The sequence below is a fragment of the Conger conger genome, chromosome 17 (assembly GCF_963514075.1).
Source record: "Conger conger chromosome 17, fConCon1.1, whole genome shotgun sequence".
NCBI classification, from domain to species: Eukaryota; Metazoa; Chordata; class Actinopteri; order Anguilliformes; family Congridae; genus Conger; species Conger conger.
The window spans coordinates 39,077,832-39,100,948 of record NC_083776.1 but is presented as its reverse complement, the minus strand read 5'-3'; the positions used below and the strand labels follow the sequence as shown (position 1 = coordinate 39,100,948).

At 42.5% G+C, this 23,117-nt stretch overlaps 1 protein-coding gene across 1 annotated transcript in view; it reads right to left on the bottom strand.

Moving 5' to 3' along the window:
- LOC133116330 (low-density lipoprotein receptor-related protein 1B-like) overlaps nucleotides 1-23,117 on the bottom strand; it is a 447,656-nt gene that overhangs the window by 408,299 nt on the left and 16,240 nt on the right. The window contains exon 3 of the mRNA XM_061225770.1: nucleotides 11,643-11,780. Coding sequence (XP_061081754.1) covers nucleotides 11,643-11,780 — 138 coding nt within the window. The remainder of the gene's footprint in view (nucleotides 1-11,642; nucleotides 11,781-23,117) is intronic.

Below are 23,117 nucleotides of genomic sequence, written 5' to 3'. Positions count from 1 at the left end.
ATGCACAAGAATGCTAACAAAATGTTGAGTCTAGTTGTGGAATTTACGTTTGCATTTTCTGCTGTCTCTGAACATGCGGCCCAAAGAAATGTCAATCCTAGAAAAACTGAGCATTATGGGGTGGAAAATGTGAATCGATCAAAGATGCGGCCAAAACACTGGGTGTGTCAAAACTGCACTGGTGAACTCAGCAATAGCAAATAACCTGGAGGACCATGGAAGACAACTGTGGGGGATGACTGAAGAATACTTTCAATTGAATTGTTGAACAGATCAAGTACACTCTCCTGGATGTGTTGAAGACTAAGATACAGAGAACTACACCAAAGTAACCTCAGAGGGTTCACTGCAAGATTCAAGAACAGAACGGTCAGGTTTGTGGTTGGCTAAAAAACTGTAGAAAGTGGCAGCGTTAAAAACCCGACCAAAGTGAATGCAAAAGAAAAGTGTGGAGAAAGATCAATGTCCAAAGCACCCTCCCTTCTCTGTGAAACATGACTGAGCTGGGGTTTTGGCTTGGGCATGCATGGCTGCCACTGGATTTACCCCGGTTGTCTTTGATGTGACTGCTGACAGCAGCAGGATGAATTACGAAGTGCACAGAACAATCTGAGCTGCTCAGATCCAATAAAATACCTCAGAACTAATCTGACTGCGTGTCACTTTGCAGCACAGCAATGACATTAAACACACTGCAAAAGCAACCAAAGTTTTTTCAGGGCCAACTCACCTGACTAGAATCAAACTGAACAGGCGTTTCACTTGCTGATGACCAGATTCAAAGCAAAAGCCTCCAATGCAGTAATGTCTGGCAATTAGCAAAGGACCTGCAGCCAAAAAATGTTCGTAAATGTGTCATATTACAATTGCTCCCCTGAAATGGGAGCAATTGTATACAGTATAAATTAATACAGTATAAATTTGTATAAATTTGTATGAATTTCTACTGTATATATGTAACTACTACACCCAATATATGGATGTAAAGACATATTTTAGCTGACAGTCTGCATTTTAACCTCATATTCACTGTTTCATTTCAAATCCAAAATGCCGGATTACAGAACAACAACACAAATTGTGTCAATGTCCAAATGCTTATGGACTGCACTGTATGTAATAATAATAATAATCATCATAATAATAGTAAACTTTATTCATATAGCACTTTGAACATAAAATGTAGCTCAAAGTGCAAAATGTGCTATATGCCAAGTGCAGCACGGGCAAGAAGGAACACTCCCATGTGATGAGTCCTGGAAAGATTTGCTTCAATAATTTAACCGGCTGCAGCATTATCTGCCATCACATCTGGGTTCAGAGAGAAATAAATGGCTGCTCGGCCTTGCTCGTCCACATATGACTGCCCTGTAAGAGCAGCCTGGCCCATGGCTGACAGGAAGGATTCCCGGCTCTGGTACATTAGAGAATTTCTTTATTCATCATCTGAGGTGATTTGAGCTTGAGTGGAGAGGAGCTTTTTCTAAATAAGACAAGCGCTACATCACTCCTAAGAGCAGCCGTGTAGCCCACACTAAGTAAGACAAACACTACATTACACCTAAGATCAGCCCACCATAAGTAAATCATTACATTACATTATTGGCATTTGGCAGACACTCTTATCCAGAGCAACGTACAGACTAAGCAGGAGACAATCCTCCCCTGGAGCAATGCAGGGTTAAGGGCCTTGCTCAAGGGCCCAACGGCTGTGCAGATCTTATTGTGGCTACACCGGGATTAGAACCTCCGACCTTGCGTGTCCCAGTCATTTACCACTACGCTACAGGCCGCCCTGTCAAACACTACATTACACCTAAGATAAGATAATATAGTCCCCCCATTTTAGAGGACCAAAAATAATTGGACAGTTGGCTTCTAAGCTGTTTCTGATAAGAAAGCAGTCAGCATCTAGTTTTGGAGTCTGTTTTTGGCGTTTGACAACATGAGGACCAGATTTATGCCAATGAAAGTCAAAGAAGCCATTATGAAGCTGAGAAATAATAAATTGTACTGCATTGTATGTATACTAGTACACTGTCCTGATGCGTTTGACTTGTTAAAATTGGTCAGAGCTGTTTTATCCTCCCATGCCATTTGCTATTGAACAGTAAATTATGTCAAGAGCTTGAATTGTTACAGGAAGCACACAAGGCTCAGTGAGATTTCAGCGGGGCAAATGGGATCTGCCTCGCAGTGAGATTGGAATGCTGATCATTTCATTAATAAATAATCTGTTCATGTTCAATACGTATAATTACAATAGAGCAATGACTGTCCAGTGCTGCATATCTATGCAAAAAAATAAAATGACTTACAATTCAGTATGGGAAAAAAAGATTGTATTGCTAACTTTATCGGTTGTGTGATATTTGTGCTGTTCGGCATTCTGGTTAAACCGGGACGGCTTCTCTGGTGAGACAAGACTAAGTCTTGTGCACACAGTGTACAAGCAGACACTAAAAAAACCCCCACTAGTTATCATCACTCAAACCTCAACCAAATAACAAATATCACAAATAAAGCCTTTTGCTAACTGCAGGCTATGGTTACTTCAGCATTTTTGTGCCAACATCAGGCCCACTAGCCCACTGGTTCACTGTACCCAACAGCAGAATGTGTCCATACCGATAAGAATATTTCAGAAAAAGCTCACCATTTGCTAATAATCCATTAAGCATTCATTCAAAAAATTAAATTTAAGTACATACAGTATATGATAAGTGCAGATGTAGTCCAATCAAATCCAAGCAACGTTTCTCTTCTTTTGAAAAAACACAGTGCTTGAAATATTAAATAACAGGAAGCACAACAGCAATCAACATACATCTCCTATGTCTGCAATCGTACTGCACAAACAGAGGAACTGCTGAACATAAATATTGGCAGGTCCTGCTGTCTGCAATGACTGTTCATTTTGACACCACCTGAAATGCTTTCGGTTCATGTTTATAGAACATATTACAGCAGATCCACTGTGTAGTTGAACCGTATACCACTACACTATGCACATGCATTTTATTTTATTTATTTATCTTTATTTTAACTACATACAAAAACCACTGAGACTGAAATCACTTTTACAAAGGTAACCTGAGATAAAAAAGATCAGAATGACAATAATATGCAGGGCTAAGATAAGTTTGGTAAGCTGTGTTTCTTTAATACAGTCTACATTTTAATCACATTACACAATAATAAAACTGTTTATGTAGGGTATTTTGGACAAAGACAAACACAACCTAAAACATGCAACAGCGAAAAAAGCACCATGATAGAATTTCACCACAGACAATTTTCAGTCTGTGCATTCAATTGTACACAAAATGATAGGTTACAGCTGGGGTATTGGGAATGGAAATTGGTTTGTCGACGATAGACACGATGCAGCAGTTTGCCTGGTTTTATACACCTCAAAGGAAGACAGTCATCCAGTCAGTGACAAGATATGATGAGACTCGGGAGGAACATGAGCTCACGCTTCACTGCAGGCCACGTGTAGATCCATCCAGGGGTGTGGGCTTCGCGGAAACAAAACAGCTGTACCTTAAACATTTAAAACTGACTTCTGATGCACATTAGTGAATCTTTACAACACTGAGCTCAGGGACTAAAGGATCAGCAGCCAGTGTCCGATGTGCCGGGGGCTCTCAGCATTTCATCACCGATAAACACAGAAAGGGCACTGGCACTCCAGGGCCAGTGTGGCCTTCCTACCCCAGCTTTAAAAAGGCAGTTCACCCAAATAATAATAATAATAATAATAATACATTTTTTTTATACAGCGCTTTTCAAGGTACTCAAAAATGCTTTTCATAAAAGTGATACTTTAATTGTATTTTAATCTCACTGTGATATAATGGGACCTGTATGGACCGGATCGTTTCTGGTAATCAATGAGCCAAAAATGTCCATCTAAAGAACTCAGTGACAATGTCTTTTTCCAAATATAATACCACGGTTACTCAAGAACATCAACAGAGTGTTACGGTTCTTGGCTGGACTCTGGAAGGTTTTCCAGGCACTACCTTTTTCTCATTCCAGTGTCACGTTCCTGCCTATTTTGGTAATTAGCTTCACTTTGGCAATGAATGGCGATTAGGTAATCAATGCCCTCGTGCGGAAGACAGATTCTCAATTGTCAGTTGGTGGTTTGATTGCTGTGTGCCTGTCTATTTAAGCCCTGCTTCTCTCAGAGTCAGGGCTTCTTTGTCGCATTCTCTATAGCACAATATTTTAATTTTATTTGTGCATAATGCAAGGTGTGACTGACAATTCTTAATTGTTGTGACGGAGTCTATGGGAGCGAAACACAGCAATTCTCCATCAGCGTAGGGTAGTGAGGTCTGTCACACCTTCACTTTCACATTTTATTTTGCTGCACAAATGTTAGACACTGGGCCGTAGGAAGACGTGATTCCTCTGGGAGTTTGAGACCCCATTCACAGCTTACTATGGTCGAGGGCAAGTGTTAAAGAGTTTTTAGGCTATTACACCCCTTTTCTGCACGCTTGCTCTCATTGGATGTTCATCCACAGTTTATTGTTTAAAAGCTACCTTTAGGAAGGAAGAAGCTTTAGGCTGAGTTAAAGTGGACCCAGGAGTACTGAGATCCTCTGGTAATAAAGACTGGTTCAGTCTCCTACAGTTTTGATCAAACATAAGGGGAAGCCAATATTCCCTCTATTCGTAGGTGGAGAATATTCTTGGTGTCATTGTCTTTTTCCCAGTTTGGCAACCACCTGACGTTTACTCTCGAATAGCGAGGTGTCTCATTTTGTCACTTTATAAATGCATTTGTTTTTGTGATTGCTGTAACAATAGTAAGGTAACATCCGTACTAGAGACCTCTGCACACGCCCTTATGGGTTGGGGATCTACGTCAGATATTCCCTGGGCGGATTATCTAGTCGGGTTACTTTTACATAAGCCTTTTAGGCCAAGGTACTTATGCTTTTCGTTCCTGTCTTAGTGCCTGTTTGTTTATACGTATTACCTTAAGGATATATACGCAAGTGTGGAGTTACACTAAGGATATATACAAGTGTGGAGTTACACTAAGGATATATACGCCAGTGTGGAGTTACACTAAGGATATATATGCCAGTGTGGAGTTACACTAAGGATATATACAAGTGTGGAGTTACGCTAAGGATATATATGCCAGTGTGGAGTTACACTAAGGATATATACGCCAGTGTGGAATTACACTAAGGATATATACACCAGTGTGGAGTTACACTAAGAATATATACGCCAGTGTGGAGTTACACTAAGGATATATACGAGTGTGGAGTTACACTAAGGTTATATACGAGTGTGGAGTTACACTAAGGATATATACGAGTGTGGAGTTACACTAAGGATATATACGAGTGTGGAGTTACACTAAGGATATATACGCCAGTGTGGAGTTACACTAAGGATATATACGCCAGTGTGGAGTTACACTAAGGATATATACGAGTGTGGAGTTACACTAAGGATATATACGAGTGTGGAGTTACACTAAGGATATATACGCCAGTGTGGAGTTACACTAAGGATATATACGCCAGTGTGGAGTTACACTAAGGATATATACGAGTGTGGAGTTACACTCAGGATATATACGCCAGTGTGGAGTTACACTAAGGATATATACGAGTGTGGAGTTACACTAAGGTTATATATGAGTGTGGAGTTACACTAAGGATATATACGAGTGTGGAGTTACACTAAGGTTATATACGAGTGTGGAGTTACACTAAGGATATATACGAGTGTGGAGTTACACTAAGGATATATACGAGTGTGGAGTTACACTAAGGATATATACGCCAGTGTGGAGTTACACTAAGGATATATACAAGTGTGGAGTTACACTAATTATATATACGCAAGTTACCGTTTCTGCCAGTAAGATGGTGTGAAGCTCCGATGGCCCTGAGTTTTATATTGGGGATCTTCGTGGCTGTTTGTGTATTTTTGAATAAATGTACAGTACTGTGCAAAAGTTTTAGGCAGGTGTGAAAAAATGCTGTAAAATAAGAATGCTTTCCATCCATCCATCCATTATCTGAACCCACTTATCCTGAACAGGGTCGCAGGGGGGCTGGAGCCTATCCCAGCATACATTGGGCAAAAGGCAGGAATACACCCTGGACAGGTTGCCAGTCCATCACAGGGCACACACACCATTCACTCACTCACTCACACACTCATACCTACGGGCAATTTAGACTCTCCAATCAGCCTAACCTGCATGTCTTTGGACTGTGGGAGGAAACCAGAGTACCCGGAGGAAACCCACGCAGACACGGGGAGAACATGCAAACTCCGCACAGAGAGGCCCCGGCCGACGGGGATTCAAACCCAGGACCTCCTTGCTGTGAGGCGGCAGTGCTACTCACTGCACCATCCGTGCCGCCAAGAATGCTTTCAAAAATAGAAATGTTAGTAGTTTTTGAAGGAACTCAGCAGGTAGGTTGTTCCAAATGTGTTGGAGAACTAGCCACAGTTCTTCTATGGATTTAGGCAGCCTCAAATGCTTCTGTCTCTTCATGTAATCCCAGACAGACTCGATGATGTTGAGATCAGGGCTCTGTGGGGGCCATACCATCACTAAGTTTCCTTGGCTGACCACAGCATCTACGGTCCTCAACGTTGCCTGTTTCTTTGTGCTTCTTCAACAGAGCTTGGACAGCACATCAGGAAACCCCTGTCTGCCTTGAAATTTCTGCCTGGGAGAGACCTTGCTGACCTTGTGTCTTGTTGCTGTGCTCAGTCTTGCCATGGTATATGACTTCTGACATTAAATTGTCTTCAGCAACCTCACCTTGGAAGCAGAGTTTGTTTCTCATCCAGTTTTAACCCTTGTACACAGCTGTTTCTGTTTCAGTTAATGATTGTGTTTCAACCTAGGTATTCAATTGATGATCATTAGCTCCTGTATGGTATAATTGATTAATCACACACCTGACACTCTCTGGCGTGCACTTCTTAAATTCTTCCAATAAAATTAATTCTCGGAGTGAATTATAGTCTGTGGATTTGCTAGCAGCACACCATTTATCGAACAGAGCTCCCTTCTCCCTAGCGAACTCAACAAAAGACTGAGTCGAGGTCTTTCGGTAGTCTCTGAACTTCTGCCTATAAGCCTCCTGCACCAACTTATAAGCACGGAGCACCGCAGCCTTAACGACTTCATAATTTAAACTATCGGCAAGCGACAAGGTAGCCACTGCATCCTGCGCTTTACCGGTCAGTTTACACTGCAGCAAGGTGGTCCAAATGTCTTTTGGCCAGTTAAGTGCAGTAGCAAGGCGCTCAAAAGTGCTAAAATAGGTATCCACCTCCGTCTCCCGAAAAGGGGGAATAGCTATGTGCCTTCGCACGTCATAGTGCGTAGAAAGTGGCGCAGGCATAACTGAGGCTGGTAACGTAGCAGCTTGCACAGCGGCGCTCTCCAACTCCAATTTACGTATCTTCAACTTAGTCTCCGCCTCAATCTCCAGTGTCCGCATAGCTAATATATGCTCAAACTCAATTCTCTGAGCTCTTTCTATGGCCTCTCTGGCTTCCCGTTTCTCCCTGGCTTCTTGTTCTAGTTGCAGGCGGGCTAAACGAATTTTCAACCTCGCCCCAACCATCGACTCAGACGACGCCGACACCGGCGAGAGCCCTTCGAACCTCGGCAGAGTTACCGGCTGCGGTGGGGTAATCGGCAACGGCCTCTCCTTCTCCTCCGATCCGAAGGAAGCCGCAGCACCCTGCTCCAGCTCAGGTTGGACCGCAGGCAGGACAAAGATACCCAGCTCTACCAACTTATCCCATACCACAGACCGAATATTTTTTTTCAAAGACTGTGTTGTTACTGGGATGCCATAATGCTGTGCAATACGAATTAATTCTGCCTTACGACACTTGTCAAAACCAGAAACAGAAAGGTTTCTAATAAATGTTTCCACTTCAAACTCCGCGTGCTTGGTTTCAATGTTCTCCATTCTGAATACAGCAGTTTCTGTACAGCCTACGAAGCACACTCAATGGTTGACGATATTTACAAAACGCTCAATATCCCGGACGAGCCCCCATTTTTGTTCCGTTCTCAGGCGTCCAGGGGTAGGAGGGAGTACGCAACAAAATTATAATGAAATAAAAATGACCGGGAGGATGTATTTGAGCGCTATTGGAGTGAAAATGATCGAACAAACCAGGTTTGAGGTGCAATAGGTGTATTTACAAAAATTTACAGTGGCGGTGCTATTTACAGTTTTCAAACAAAAACTCACAAGACAAAGACACATGGGGTACGAGGCCAAGGGACCTGGGTGTTGCCAAATCAATTAAATTAACAAAACCAAAGAGAGCTAGAAACAAAATACATACTAACTGTTCACTGAACAAAATAATATATCTCTACTCTATAATCAAAAGTACATAGGTGGCAATCACCCCTTTCCTAAGGTGTCTAAACAATGGTTCACCCTACGTGCAGCAACAGTGTATAGAGGCCTCTGTCTTACCTGCCCCAGGGCCTACACACGGACAACCACATTCACAGGAGTAGGAGAACGGAGGAACACACATGCACACAACAGGGTTATCAAGTGAATGAATAGCCAAGTCAAGCATCGCCCCCTATAGGGCAGCCAACACAGTTTATATAAGCAGAGGGATGTGATTGGTGGAGGCGGGACCAGGGCAATGATGATGGACAGCAGGGACAGCGAATGGAAATGGTTGGTGGCTTCATCTGTAGAGTGTAAGGGGGGAAAACAGACAGACATACATACGTGGAACGTAATACGCCCACCAACAAGAACAAATTTACCCGGTAAATTTGTTCATACCAAGAACGAAGAATACAATACTCTTTAAAGTATGATAGTTTTCTTTTCTTTTTTTGTTAACATAGGCCTACCCTATGTACGAGACAAAGCATCTGCTAAAACATTGTCCTTACCTTTTTTATGTTTTATTTCTAGGTTGTAACTCTGAATTATGAGTGACCAACGCATTAACCTCTGGTTTTGATTGTACATTCGAGATAAAAAAACTAATGGATTATGGTCTGTGTATATAACAACTGGGACAGAGCTGGATCCAACATACACTTCGAAATGTTGCAATGCCAAAAGTAAGGCCAGTGCTTCCTTCTCTATTGTAGAGTAGTTTAGCTGGGGCTTAGTGAACTTCCGCGAAAAGAAACAGATGGGGTGATCAATTCCGCCTGCGTCTTCCTGCAGTAGCACAGCTCCAGCTCCCAAGTCTACCTCTAACTTAAACGGTAGCGCGGCGAGCACAGGAGCACTGCACAACAAGGCTTTGACGCTTTCAAAGGCATGTTGACAATCTTGTGTCCAAACAAACTGTCTTGCTGAACTGAGCAAACTTGTCAGGGGAGCTAAGACTGAAGAAAAATTACGGCAGCTACAGTAGTAGTCAGCCATTCCAATAAACCTACACAACTCGCGTTTGGTCGTAGGTGCGGGAAAATTGGTAATGGCCATAATCTTTGCATTAACAGGCCGTACTTTACCCTGACCAACCTGCTTCCCTAAGTAGGTGACAGTTGCTTTCCCAAACTGGCAAACTGGCATTTGGCAAGGTTGACAGTTAGCGAAGCAGATGTTAATCGGTCAAACACCATTTGGAGGAGTTGTACATGTTCTGTCCAAGTACTGGAATATACCACCAAATCATCCAGATACGCATTGCAGTTCGGAACACCGGATAAAACACTATTTACCAACCTTTGAAAGGTGGCCGGAGCATTTCTCATCCCAAAAGCCAAGACGTTGTACTGCAAAAAATCGTCAGGGGTCACAAATGCAGAGATTTCCGAAGCACGGGACGTTAAGGGGACCTGCCAATAACCTTTCAACAGGTCGAGTTTACTTGCATATCGAGCGGAGCCAATGTTGTCAATGCAGTCCTCCATCCTTGGGAGAGGGTAAGAGTCAGGTACAGTAACTGCATTGACCTTCCGAAAGTCCGTACAAAACCGGAGTGTTCCATCTGGCTTGGGCACCAACAAACACGGCGAACTCCAAGGACTTAAACTAGGGCGGGCCAACTGATTGTCCAAGAGATACTGTACCTCTTTTTTCATGGCCGCCCATTTGGCAGCATTCACTCGATATGGGTGCTGCCGGATTGGGGCAGAGTTATTCACCTCTACGTCGTGCTGTAGCACTGATGTTTGTGTAGGAGTGTCATTAAAGAGCATAGGATACTCTGTGATTAGTTTGACCATATCGGAACTATGTTCTTTTGGCAAATGGGTAAGGTGGGAAGACAGATCCGCTAGTACTTCTGAATTTAGTAGCTTAGCGCACTGCTGTGGTGCGTTACGGAGCAGCAGACCGTCCTCATCCCCAGCCAGATCAGAAGTGACCACCGGGAACACCGAAGCTATAACCGAGACCGGTAAAACATTATCCTCCTCCAGTTTTGGAGTTCTGGCATGGTACATCTTTAACATGTTTACGTGACACATTCGGGACTGACGTCTACGGTCAGGAGTGCGAATGATGTAGTCAGTATCACTTAACTTCTCTTCCACAGTGTAAGGACCTGAGAAGCGAGCAGACAGCGCAGAACCTTGAATAGGCAGCAAAACCAGCACCTGATCTCCGACACTAAAGGAGCGCACAACCGACTTCCGGTCATAACGCTTTTTCATAGCGCTCTGAGAAGTGGTAAGTGCTTCTTTTGCCATAGAGCAAGCCCGATGTAAGCGCTCTCGAAACTCACTTACATAGTCCAACACATTAGTGGACCTAACAGACGAGTCAGACATGATTTGTTCTTTAAGAACTTGCAGGGGCCCTCGTACTGTGTGCCCGAAAACCAATTCGGCTGGGCTAAAGCCAAGTGACTCCTGCACAGTTTCTCTTAGGGCAAACAACGCAAAAGGCACTCCTTCGTCCCAGCTATTTCCAGTTTCCAGACAGTATTTTCGTAAAACTGATTTAAACGTCTGATGCCAGCGTTCGAGCGCACCTTGCGATTCGGGATGGTATGCGGAAGAGACTTTATGCTTTATTGCAAGGGAACTTAAAATCTGTTTAAATATCTTTGACAGAAAGTTAGATCCCTGATCGGTCTGAAGCGTCTTAGGGAAGCCAAAGGTTGAAAAGAACTTGGTTAAAGCCTTCACCACTGCTTTGGCAGTAATGGCACGGAGAGGAATCGCCTCCGGAAATCGTGTAGCTGCACACATGAGGGTAAGTAGAAATTTATTTCCGCTTTTACTTTTCGGTAACGGACCCACACAATCCGCTATCACTTGAGTGAATGGTTCACCCATAACAGGGATAGGACATAGAGGAGCAGGAGGAATTACCTGGTTGGGTTTTCCTGTCACCTGACAACTATGGCAGGTTCTGCAATATTCCGTAACCGTGGTCTTTAATTTGGCCCAGAAAAAATGTTGCAAAACCCAGTTATACGTTTTGGTTACTCCTAGGTGACCAGACCAAGGGTTCTCGTGTGCCAACGATAACACCTGCTGGCGATACGGTGTGGGTACAACTATTTGAGTTACCACACCCCAATCCAGTAATCTAGTATTGCAGCAAGACAAGTTTCCCTAGTAGGGACAATAAAGTAATGAACTGAACTGAAATATGCAGCCACACTGCGATGACACTCACCGCGGCAGTGAACGCCTTCGTCGTAGCCATCCTCACAGTCCCTCACGCCGTTGCACAGCTTGTGGAAGTGAATGCACTTCCTCGTCCCCATGCACTGCATGTGGTTGAGGGGACACTCTGCCAACACTTCCCCTGTACCTACAGGAGAAGAATCAATCACAATTACCAAGCTAGCAAAAATCAAGCAAACATGCCCCATGCCCAGCTGCACCAAATATTAAAGAGAATTCACCTTCTGTTATTTTAGTTATTTATTTATGTTTTAAATTGACCCAGACAGTTTTGTGCAATGGGATATAATGTTAGATACCTACAGACCAGCCAGACAACTTCACAATGGCTGGTTTAGAAATTGAATACACTTCAGGTGACTCCAAAACAGCTTGTATTGTCTGAATTGAAAACTGAAATAGAGAGCATGAGCACTACACATACTAGTTGTATAGCACATACTCGATATTACTTCATTATGACTTATTTAAAAAACATTTATTTTTCAGCTGGTGTATCAATGATATGTGTCCTTGTGTTTTTTCCTCATTTGATTCCCGCAAAATGGCCATCTCTGAGCCCAAGGATTATGTATAATCTAGCAAACGTGAAGTCAGATAGAATATAATACAATCTGATCCCTTTCCTTGCTGCTTAAATTGCATGGCCCGGCAGTTCATTTGGCAGCCTGCATAAGGGAGAAATATGGCCAATAGCACACGCTTCTATAAATCAGTCTCTGAATGTCCTGTGGAATGTTGAATGCATGTTTTATTATATCTAGATATAACTGATAACTAAATATTAATCACGTTAACTTCAATTGCCTGGAGTTTTAGTACATATATAAATTAAAGAGCATACCAATATGCAAAAGCATATCAAGAGATAACAACAATGAACATGCAATACAGTTAAACCTTGAAGGCATTACATCTTCACTTACTGTAATTTAGCTACATGCAGTGGTGAGGAAACACAAACACAAATTCCCATTTAAATCTATCATTACCCTATATTGGATTGAAGTAAATTTAACATGCCATTTCACAACTTAGTTTCAAGCTAAAGTCGATAGAAGGTAGTTGAGAGAGGTATTTCATTGTTGTCTTGCCAGTGCATTCAGATGTAAAATAGCTGTTCCTGGCTTTCCGATGTAGTGCCATGCAATAAGGGTTGCACAATAAAGCCAGCCATGTTAGAAGCTTCTCAGTAGTTACTGCATAACGTAACTTTCAAAATTATCTGTGTTTTTTTTACAGCTGGAAAGTGGAAATGGCAAAGGTACTCGTACGGAGCGTATGCAATAACTGTAGAACACTGGACTTTTAATAATTATGTTTTGTTCATTTAGCTTTCTTTTTTTTTTCTTTTTTTTGTTGCAAGTGCCCACAATATGAAAACAGTATCAGGGATCAGGCATTAAATCAGGTTCTCTGAGATAAACATGTAAATGTTATATGCAACACTCATGCTCTATTCTTTCTGATCTACAGTGGAACAGATGTGAGGTGTCTCTCTGGTCCACATGAATAAAACGCGTCTGTGGTTTGAGGTGAAACAAATGTGAGGTGTCTCTCTGGTCAACATGAATAAAACGCGTCTGTGGTTTGAGATGAAACGGATGTGAGGTGTCTCTCTGGTCCACATGAATAAAACGCGTCTGTGGTTTGAGATGAAACGGATGTGAGGTGTCTCTCTGGTCCACATGAATAAAACACGTCTGTGGTTTGAGATTAAACGGATGTGAGGTGTCTCTCTGGTCAACATGAATAAAACGCGTCTGTGGTTTGAGATGAAACGGATGTGAGGTGTCTCTCTGGTCCACATGAATAAAAACGCGTCTGTGGTTTGAGGTGAAACAAATGTGAGGTGTCTCTCTGGTCAACATGAATAAAACGCGTCTGTGGTTTGAGATGAAACGGATGTGAGGTGTCTCTCTGGTCCACATGAATAAAACGCGTCTGTGGTTTGAGGTGAAACAAATGTGAGGTGTCTCTCTGGTCAACATGAATAAAACGCGTCTGTGGTTTGAGATGAAACGGATGTGAGGTGTCTCTCTGGTCCACATGAATAAAACGCGTCTGTGGTTTGAGATGAAACGGATGTGAGGTGTCTCTCTGGTCAACATGAATAAAACACGTCTGTGGTTTGAGATTAAACGGATGTGAGGTGTCTCTCTGGTCAACATGAATAAAACGCGTCTGTGGTTTGAGATGAAACGGATGTGAGGTGTCTCTCTGGTCCACATGAATAAAAACGCGTCTGTGGTTTGAGGTGAAACAAATGTGAGGTGTCTCTCTGGTCAACATGAATAAAACGCGTCTGTGGTTTGAGATGAAACGGATGTGAGGTGTCTCTCTGGTCCACATGAATAAAAACGCGTCTGTGGTTTGAGGTGAAACAAATGTGAGGTGTCTCTCTGGTCCACATGAATAAAAACGTGTCTGTGGTTTGAGATGAAACAGGTGTGAGGTGATGGTGATTTTTGTGGTTTGAGATGAACGAGGCACTTGGGTAACCCAATAAGCTTAGCAGCAAAGGGACACACTCAGAGTACGACCAATCACAGGCACTTTCTCATTTTACACAGAGTACGACCAATCACAGGCACTTTCTCATTTTACACAGCGTGAGCATCATCCTGTGTCACATGATGCCTCATCTATTTTATCAGTTACTATAATTACAGCTGCAGTTTACAGTGCTACTAACTGTGTAATGCTCAACTTTCTGTTCTACATAACTATGTGATTGAGAGCCTAAATCCAACGTGCCTTGACACCTTATTTGATGCCAAGCCATGAGGATATGTAATTTCCTTTTATTAAGTTCAGCTATTGCTGCTGTGAAGCACACCATTAGAACAGCAGGTTGTCATCCACAGCATATTTAGAGGGATGATTGGTTCGCCGGAATATGTATTGTGTTATTAAACTGGCTCTTAATCACTGTAATTGAAAAACAGTCATGTGCATGTACAGTGTCACTTGTACAAGTGCGGCTTACTAAAATGAAACCATAATTTCCCACCGATAAAATGCATAATTGTGCATCAAGTGTGATAGTACCATACCTCATACTTCATATATATATTCAGGGGTCACTTTATTAGGTATGCCGGCTTGTTAATGCAGACAGCCTGCTCCTCCAAACGGTGAATCGTTGTAAATGGCTTCAATGTAGATGGCTCAACATGCCCAGGCTGGGATCGAACTGGCAACCCTCCAACTGCCAGACGACTGCTCTTACCGCCCGAGCCAATGTTGCCCCCAATTGAGTTAGTGTTAACTGTTGCTCAGGTGCTGCCTTTTGCATAGTTTAACACATTAAACGGCAGTGGTTGTCTAGTCTAGAAAGACAGAAAACCTGTTAAAAGGAAGATCAACTGAAACTGACTGCAGTGACTGCCTGGAAAGGCATTTCCCAAGAAGATATAAGCAATTGGTGATGCCCGTGGGTCACAGAATTGATGTAGTTATTTATTTTCAAGGCTACCTTTGATCGAATTTTAAGTTTTTCTGTTATCTTCAAATACTATTACTGACTCTGGGATTCTTTTAAAACGTGTAACAATGTTCAAGGGCCGACCATAGTGGCAGTTACAAGAGCGTGCTTGATGGATATGCCAAACTACTTCAAGTTGGATACATTTATACAACCATAAATCACATTTTTGATATTAATCGTCTGACTCACCCAAATTTCACAACTAAGGAACTGATAAAAGTCTAATTTAATCTCATGCTTAGACTGAGGTTGTGTTCAATGGCTATGATACGCTACACTCCAACAGATTGCTTTTAAATTGAAAGATTAAATTAATGTTAGACTTAAAACCAAAAGATGGTACAGACAAATGCCCTGTTGAGAAGGAGAAAGCCAAAAGGAACCCAAAGAAGGTTAGTTCTGCCAGACGTTAAAAAGGACCCACTTTGAAGGCATTATGTAGACAGGGAAGCAGTCCTACTGTATGAAGATATCCTCATTCAACTCCTCCATTAAATCCCAAGGACACAGCTCAGGAGGGATTTCTGTGGAAGGTTTTATGTTTGTCTATGGACACGTGAGATTCTGTTCTGCTCCTAAGAATGAAATGTTTAGCCATGTGTCCTTCTTGCACATGTATTGAAATAAATGCACCAGGCTACTTACAGTAGTTCTCAAAAGATGCAGATGTTTGCTTGTGCACAATCTCAATCTAAAATGTATAAAATGTATATTCTTATACAATGCACTCCATAACTATTTAGACAGTGGTACAATTTCTGTTCTTTTGGATTTGAAATGTAACAATACATATGAGGTTGAAGTGCAGACTGACACCTTACATTTGAAGGTTATTTATTTGAGGGTGATCTCTCTAAGGATTATCACTTTTTAGGGGGCCAAAATTGGACAGTTCGCTTCTAAGCTCCCAAACATTATGGAGCTCACTCTATTGAGCAAATATTTGAAATTCCCCTGTGAGCAAAAGCAGGAATCTAGATGTCTTGATGAATATAGAGGTAGGAATCTAGGTTGAGACATTTTTACATAAATAGACTAGGTTAAACCCAGTATAGCTCAGGTTGTACAGGCATCTACGCAGTCTCTCTGTACCCTCGTCAGCTAGAAAACAATCACCTTTCAACCAAATGTAGCTGGCTTTATCTGTTCCATCTGTTCAGACCATAACTAAAAAGACCATTTGCTTTTGCAGTCTTCCAGGAGAATCAACCCATTTCCCTCCATTTTCATAAAAACTGCCATCTTCTTTTTTCACACTTAATTAAAACCAGGGCAACGCTGAAACACTACTGCAAATGAACATTTGATTTCATTTGTAAAAAAAAAAAAAAAACTGCTGCACTGAACTTTCATTAGAGGTGAAAGGAGCCAAGTATGTGAAGATGAATACCTGGGCAAAAATAATTATGTACTCATTGAACGATAAGGTGGAGACCTGCTACGTACGACACACAGGTGTGCCTTCTGATGGTAGTTCTGTGCTGAAGAGTAAAAAAATGTTGTCATAGACCATGAGTAATTAGATCATAACAGTGAGCATGGTTCATGGTACAGTAATTATTCATAAACAAACACAAGCTTGTGGATTTGCAGTGTTTTGCTGAAAGAGGCCGTCATGCATTGTCCTGTGGCACACAGCTGACCTTAGACAACAGGGCACAGTGTTCAGATGGCATGTGGTTGCAGAGATTCAATTTCATGCTTTAATGTTCTCCCAGCAGATGCCCTGACATTGCCTGCCCCCTGGAGGAAGCTTGACCCAAGCAGAGCGCTTGTAATTAGTGCTCGAGAGACGGCCGTAACTGTTGCCGTGGCAATGAGTGAACTAGGACGCGCCGTAATGAACGGACCCGACGGACGTGCAGTGTGATCGAGCGTTGCTTCAGCTTCCGTCAGTTTAAAACCAGCAGCGCCGAGCGCTGCTTCAGCCAGTTTAAAACCAGCAGCACGGAGCGCTGCTTCAGCCAGTTTAAAACCAGCAGCACGGAGCGCAGCTTCAGCTTCAGACAGTTTAAAACCAGCAGCACAGAGTGCGGCTTCAGCTTCAGCCAGTTTAAAACCAGCAGCACAGAGCGCTGCTTCAGCTTCAGCCAGTTTAAAACCAGCAGCACAGAGCGCTGCTTTAGCTTCAGCCAGTTTAAAACCAGCAGCACAGAGCGCTGCTTCAGCTTCAGCCAGTTTAAAACCAGCAGCACAGAGCGCTGCTTCAGCTTCAGCCAGTTTAAAACCAGCAGCACAGAGCGCTGCTTTAGCTTCAGCCAGTTTAAAACCAGCAGCACAGAGCGCTGCTTCAGCTTCAGCCAGTTTAAAACCAGCAGCACAGAGCGCTGCTTCAGCTTCAGCCAGTTTAAAACCAGCAGCACAGAGCTCGGCTTCAGCCAGTTTAAAACCAGCAGCACGGAGCGCTGCTTCAGCTTCAGACAGTTTAAAACCAGTAGCACGGAGCGCGGCTTCAGCTTCAGACAGTTTAAAATCAGCAGCACGGAGCGCGGCTTCAGCTTCAGACAGTTTAAAATGAGCAGCACGGAGCGCTGCTTCAGCTTCAGACAGTTTAAAACCAGCAGCACGGAGCGCTGCTTCAGCCAGTTTAAAACCAGCAGCACGGAGCGCTGCTTCAGCTTCAGACAGTTTAAAACCAGCAGCACGGAGCTTCAGTCAGTTTAAAACCAGCAGCACAACATGCGGCCTGACGAGGGTATGTTGGGGTGGCCTGTAGTGTAGTGGTTAAGGTAAATGACTGGGACAGGCAAGGTCGGTGGCTCTAATCTTGGTGTAGCCACAATAAGATCCACACAGCCATTGGGCCCTTGAGCAAGGCCCTTAACCCCACATTGCTCAAAGGGGAGGATTGTCTCCTGCTTAGTCTAATCAACTGTACGCCAGTAATGTAATGTAATGCGTATGCGATCTGCATGAAGTCTTGTTTACTACAGCTAATGACGTAATCAGTCAATGGGACTGCTTACTAATCGCATTAACACAACGTCCTAAAAGCGCAACCTTCACACTGCTGAAATCCATACTTCCGACAGCGTGTCATTGCCTGAGTCCCGTGGGATTCAGCCTGAAATCGGGTGACTGCTGCCCAATTCACAGAGGCATTGGTATTCACAGGAGTGTCCTTTGGGGTTTGACTTAAATGGCAAAGACATCAGCTGTTTGCACAAAACAGGGGACATGCTTCACTTCATGAGGCCTCTGTCACGTGCTGCGTTAGCAGCATTAAAGGCCCACGAGCATCACCGTTCTCTTCTGGTTTCTGCACCTCAAACGCCCACAAAACGTTTGCAAAGAGTCCATAATCCCTCCCCCTCTGTCCCCTGTGGTCAACTCCTTGTTTTAACATTTAGCAATGTCATACCAAAATTGCACTTGTTTTACTTGAATCAGTATGGAACACAAATTGATAGCTCGAGGACGATATGAAAAGCCCAGAAACACAAACAAATATGGGTGTGGGCCTTTAACAGCTAGCTGAGATCTAATTTCTCATTTCACAACTCTGTTTCATTGTTAATAAATTAGCGTCCTTAACACTGGCTGGTGTCAGCTCACAGAAAAAGAACACGATCGAGTTATTAAATCACATTTTTATTTCAAATATGCGTGTCGTGCATCGAATGCATGTGCTCATAATAAATCACGAAGTGACTAAAATTAAAGGCATTTATCTTACAAAGTAATGTAATCAACGCAGTGAAATGAAGCTGTCATATTTATGGAATGGACGTGCATTTCGATGAAGGACATTCTCCAAACCGCTGACTGTTCATACATCACATTCAAACCCCTCACTGTGCAGTAACATGACAATCATTCACGCACAGGACCATATTGCACACAGATGGAGGGTGCGAGGCCTCCATCATGGCCACTGGATAAGCAGCTCTTAGGCCAGCAGGGACACACATGCTGTCCTGTGCTTCACAATGCCTCCCTGTGTATGAAAGTAACTGAATGTATGAAGTGGGTTTCTGGTTTGTGTTAAATGTATGTATTTGCTTGTGTAGATGTACAGTTAGCTTTAGATATGATAAACAACACAGATAATAATCTATATGTCATGTTTAAAAATATATAAAACTAAATACTTTTAAATACATTTACTCTAATGTTTCAATGTTTTTATTAAATAATGCATTTTTAAAATCTGGAAACCATAGGTGTCTGCATTTATATAGCGCCTTTACCCAAAGTGCTGCACAATTGATTCTTCTCATTCACATACTCGCAAACCAACATCGATTAGCTGTCATGCAAGGTACCAACCAGCTTGTCAGGAGCAACTGGGGGTTAGGTGTCTTGCTCAGGAACACTTTGACACACCCAGGGCAGGATAATAATTAAAGGTAATTTGTACCTTTTGTGATAGGAAAACACTTATTTGTACCCAAAGGGTACTTTCAGGGCTCATTTAAAAAATTTTTTTTTTTTTTTTTCTCTCAATTAATCTAATTGAGACTAATATATATACATCACATATAGACATACCTCACATTTTCTTCAAAAATGATTTCAAATTTTCTTCAAAAACTTGAGAGACTGGCATCTACTATTTTAGCTAAAGCTTAACCCAATTAGTAAAAAAGTTCAATAACTGTCACTAGTACTGCTGAGCAAGAGTGCAGCAGGTAAACCCATTAACTGTAATGTAACTCATGGAATGCAAAGCAAATCAAGATGAAGCAAAAACGGCACAATATACACTCAGTGAGCACTTTATTAGGAAATTTTACTTCTTATTAATGCGATTATCTAATCAGCCAATCGTGTGGGAGCAGTGCGATGCAGAAAATCATGCAGATACGGGTCAGGAGCTTCAGGTAAGGTTCACATCAACCATCAGAATGGGGCAAAAATGTGTCTAACTGACTTTGACCGTGGAATGATTGTTAGTGGCAGACAGGGTGGTTTGAATATCTCAGAAACTGCTGATCTCATTGGATGCTAGTTTCTAGAGTTTGCAAAGGATGGTGCGAAAAACAAAAACAAAAAATCCAGTGCGCAGCAGTTCTGCAGACAGAAACGCCTTTTTAATGGGAGAAGTCAGAGGAGAATGGCCAGACTGGTCAAAGCTGACAGGAAGGTGACAGTAATGCACACAACATTGAACACACAACGCATCATAACTAAGTGGATAGGTACAGAAGGATAAGTCTAATAAATACCTAATAAAGTGCTCACTGAGTGTATTTGCAATATCCTGATACATTTGCTGCTGCTCCCCTCAGTATGTTGCGCCTGTGCATTCTGACCCTCAGCCCTCGCCTCGACAATGAAATCAGGAACCGCTCTCTATTCGAACCGCCTCTGCTATAATTGAAGACGTTCTGTAAGTTCGATCATTGTCACTTCAGATTGAATCAATCCCTGGGATCTGTGTGTTTCCATGGCAGCACACCTGGCTGCTTGAGCCAGCGGACCTGTGAATTGTATCATACAATATGCCTTTGGGGTGGGCCATTGAGCAACCACTGATGGAAGCTGAAAGTCTCTTTATGTAGTCCTGAATCCATTCCATTACGGACCCATTGCATGGCTTTGAGGGAGGTCACTGAAGTACTACATATTATTTATCCCTCTCTCACACACAGACACACAAACGCGTGCACAAGGAAGAGCAAGCACATGCGCACACACTCGTTGCAAGCCCTTATATTCAAATAATGTGTAGTTGAGAACTTGAAGCAATGCTAGCTAGCTCACTAGCTAGGAACAGCAGCTATCATGGCTAGTATGGGCAGTGGTGGGTTGGTACAGTACCTGCAAGTTTAATTTACCCACCCACTGTAGTTCCTCAAAAATTAGCATGGGTAGATTTGTATGCTATTTCTGTGCAGTAAACGGATATGCTATCCACAGTGTTCTGCGCAGCAGCTTGCACCAGAATGCTCACCACCACACACCAGCTGAGGTGTCAAGTACAGGAATTAATTATCCAGGGAAAAGCTGGTTGAAAGTTATTCTGCTTTGCTGCCTCATGTGCGAATGTGCATATGCATATGTGTTTTACTATTGCCATTTCAGCATTTTATCATGTCTTCCTTTTCTCGCAGCTGAAAAACACTTCCTTTTCAGCATGTAAGTATAAAGCTGAGGTCACCGTCAGATGTGTGGCTTGCTGCCTCCAGCTGGGGCTTAAACCCACTGTAAATCACAATGTCACATCACCAGTGACCTATCTCTACCCCCGACGAGCCAGGAACCCCTTCTGCTGCTCGCATTTCAGAATGTCATTCAATAAGTGCTCCAATAATGCTTCAGCAAGATCATTGTGAGGAGAATCAAATGGCATGTGCAATTGTTTTTCGCACTATTCTCTGCAGACACTAGAGACCGTTGTGCATGAAAATCCCAGGAGATCAGCAGATTCTGAGATACTCAAACCACCCAGTCAAAGTCACTTAGATCACATTTCTTCCCCATTCTGAAAATTGGTCTGAAAAACCTCTGAAGCTCTTTACCATGACGCCATGCTTGTATGCTCTTAGTTGCTGTCAAATGATTGGCTGATTAAATATTTGCATTAACAAGCTGGTGTGCAGGTCTACCTATTAAACTGCTCAGTGAGTGTACATAAAAAATAAATCCAGAGCTTGCCAGACTTCTATATTCCTAACACTGTTCAGTTTCTCCTGATCTTATGGGACATTACAGTAGGCTGTCCTGGATCCTGTGCTTTACTATAGTCGCTCAGTAGGGAACAGTGCACAGCGTTTACAATGTGCTTTACTATAGTCACTCAGTAGGGAACAGTGCACAGCGTTTACAATGTGCTTTACTATAGTCACTCAGTAGGGAACAGTGCACAGCATTTACAATGTGCTTTACTATAGTCACTCAGTAGGGAACAGTGCACAGCGTTTACAATGTGCTTTACTATAGTCACTCAGTAGGGAACAGTGCACAGCGTTTACAATGTGCTTTACTATAGTCGCTCAGTAGGGAACAGTGCACAGCGTTTACAATGTGCTTTACTACAGTCACTCAGTAGGGAACAGTGCACAGCGTTTACAATGTGCTTTACTATAGTCACTCAGTAGGGAACAGTGCACAGCGTTACTGAAACCGATGACGATGGCGAAAAGAGCTCCTTTAACATCATCATTCACAATCACACAGCAAATACAGGTGAAAGGGTGTTGAATAAACATTGGCAACAATCAACAAATCTTTCAGTCTGTATCATGACTACAGAACCAGAGCATACACTCTCAGAAATAAAGGTACGAAAACTGTCTAAAAAGGTACAAATGCTTGTCGCTGGGGCAGTACCCGAGTACATAAAATTATACCCCCAGCCAAAGCTGTTCACAAGTCATCAAATGCAAGTCCAAGTCAAGTCTCAAGTCTCTGAGCTAGAGTCTGAGTCAAGTCTCAAGCCTCCAGAATGGTGTAGCCTAAACAACAGTATGGCTACAGAAATTCATCACAATTCCTATGCTAATTGAAGATATAGAAACCAGAAGTGTAGAAGACATATTTTGTATATGACATTAAGTGTGTGACAACTCAAGAAGCAGTAGTATCAGGGGCACACAAAAAGTGGTTATTTCATTTATTAATATATCAATGAACTACCACCCTGAGCCAACGTTCTGGCAAAGCCTTTCTCAAGATGGCTGGAGAAAGGCTTGCCAAAATCTCAGGTCTGGTGTGGTAGGTAATTGATATATCTATAAATAACATCAAATAAATAGCCATTCTATTTTTCAAGAGCTCTGTGTGACTCATGTGACATAACGTAAGCATTACCATGGGCTGTAATATAAGATGATGGTCAGTAACAGAATAGGGGCCGGTTACCTGAACACAGATTAATCTTAATCCTGGACTAATTGCAGTTTTATATGGATAATCTCCAGTTAAATTTAGTCTAGGACTAGGCTTAATGTGTATCTGTGACTCAAGAATAATAATTATAACTTCATTTGTAAACAAATTAACAAAGTGTTGAAATTTGAATCACGTTGC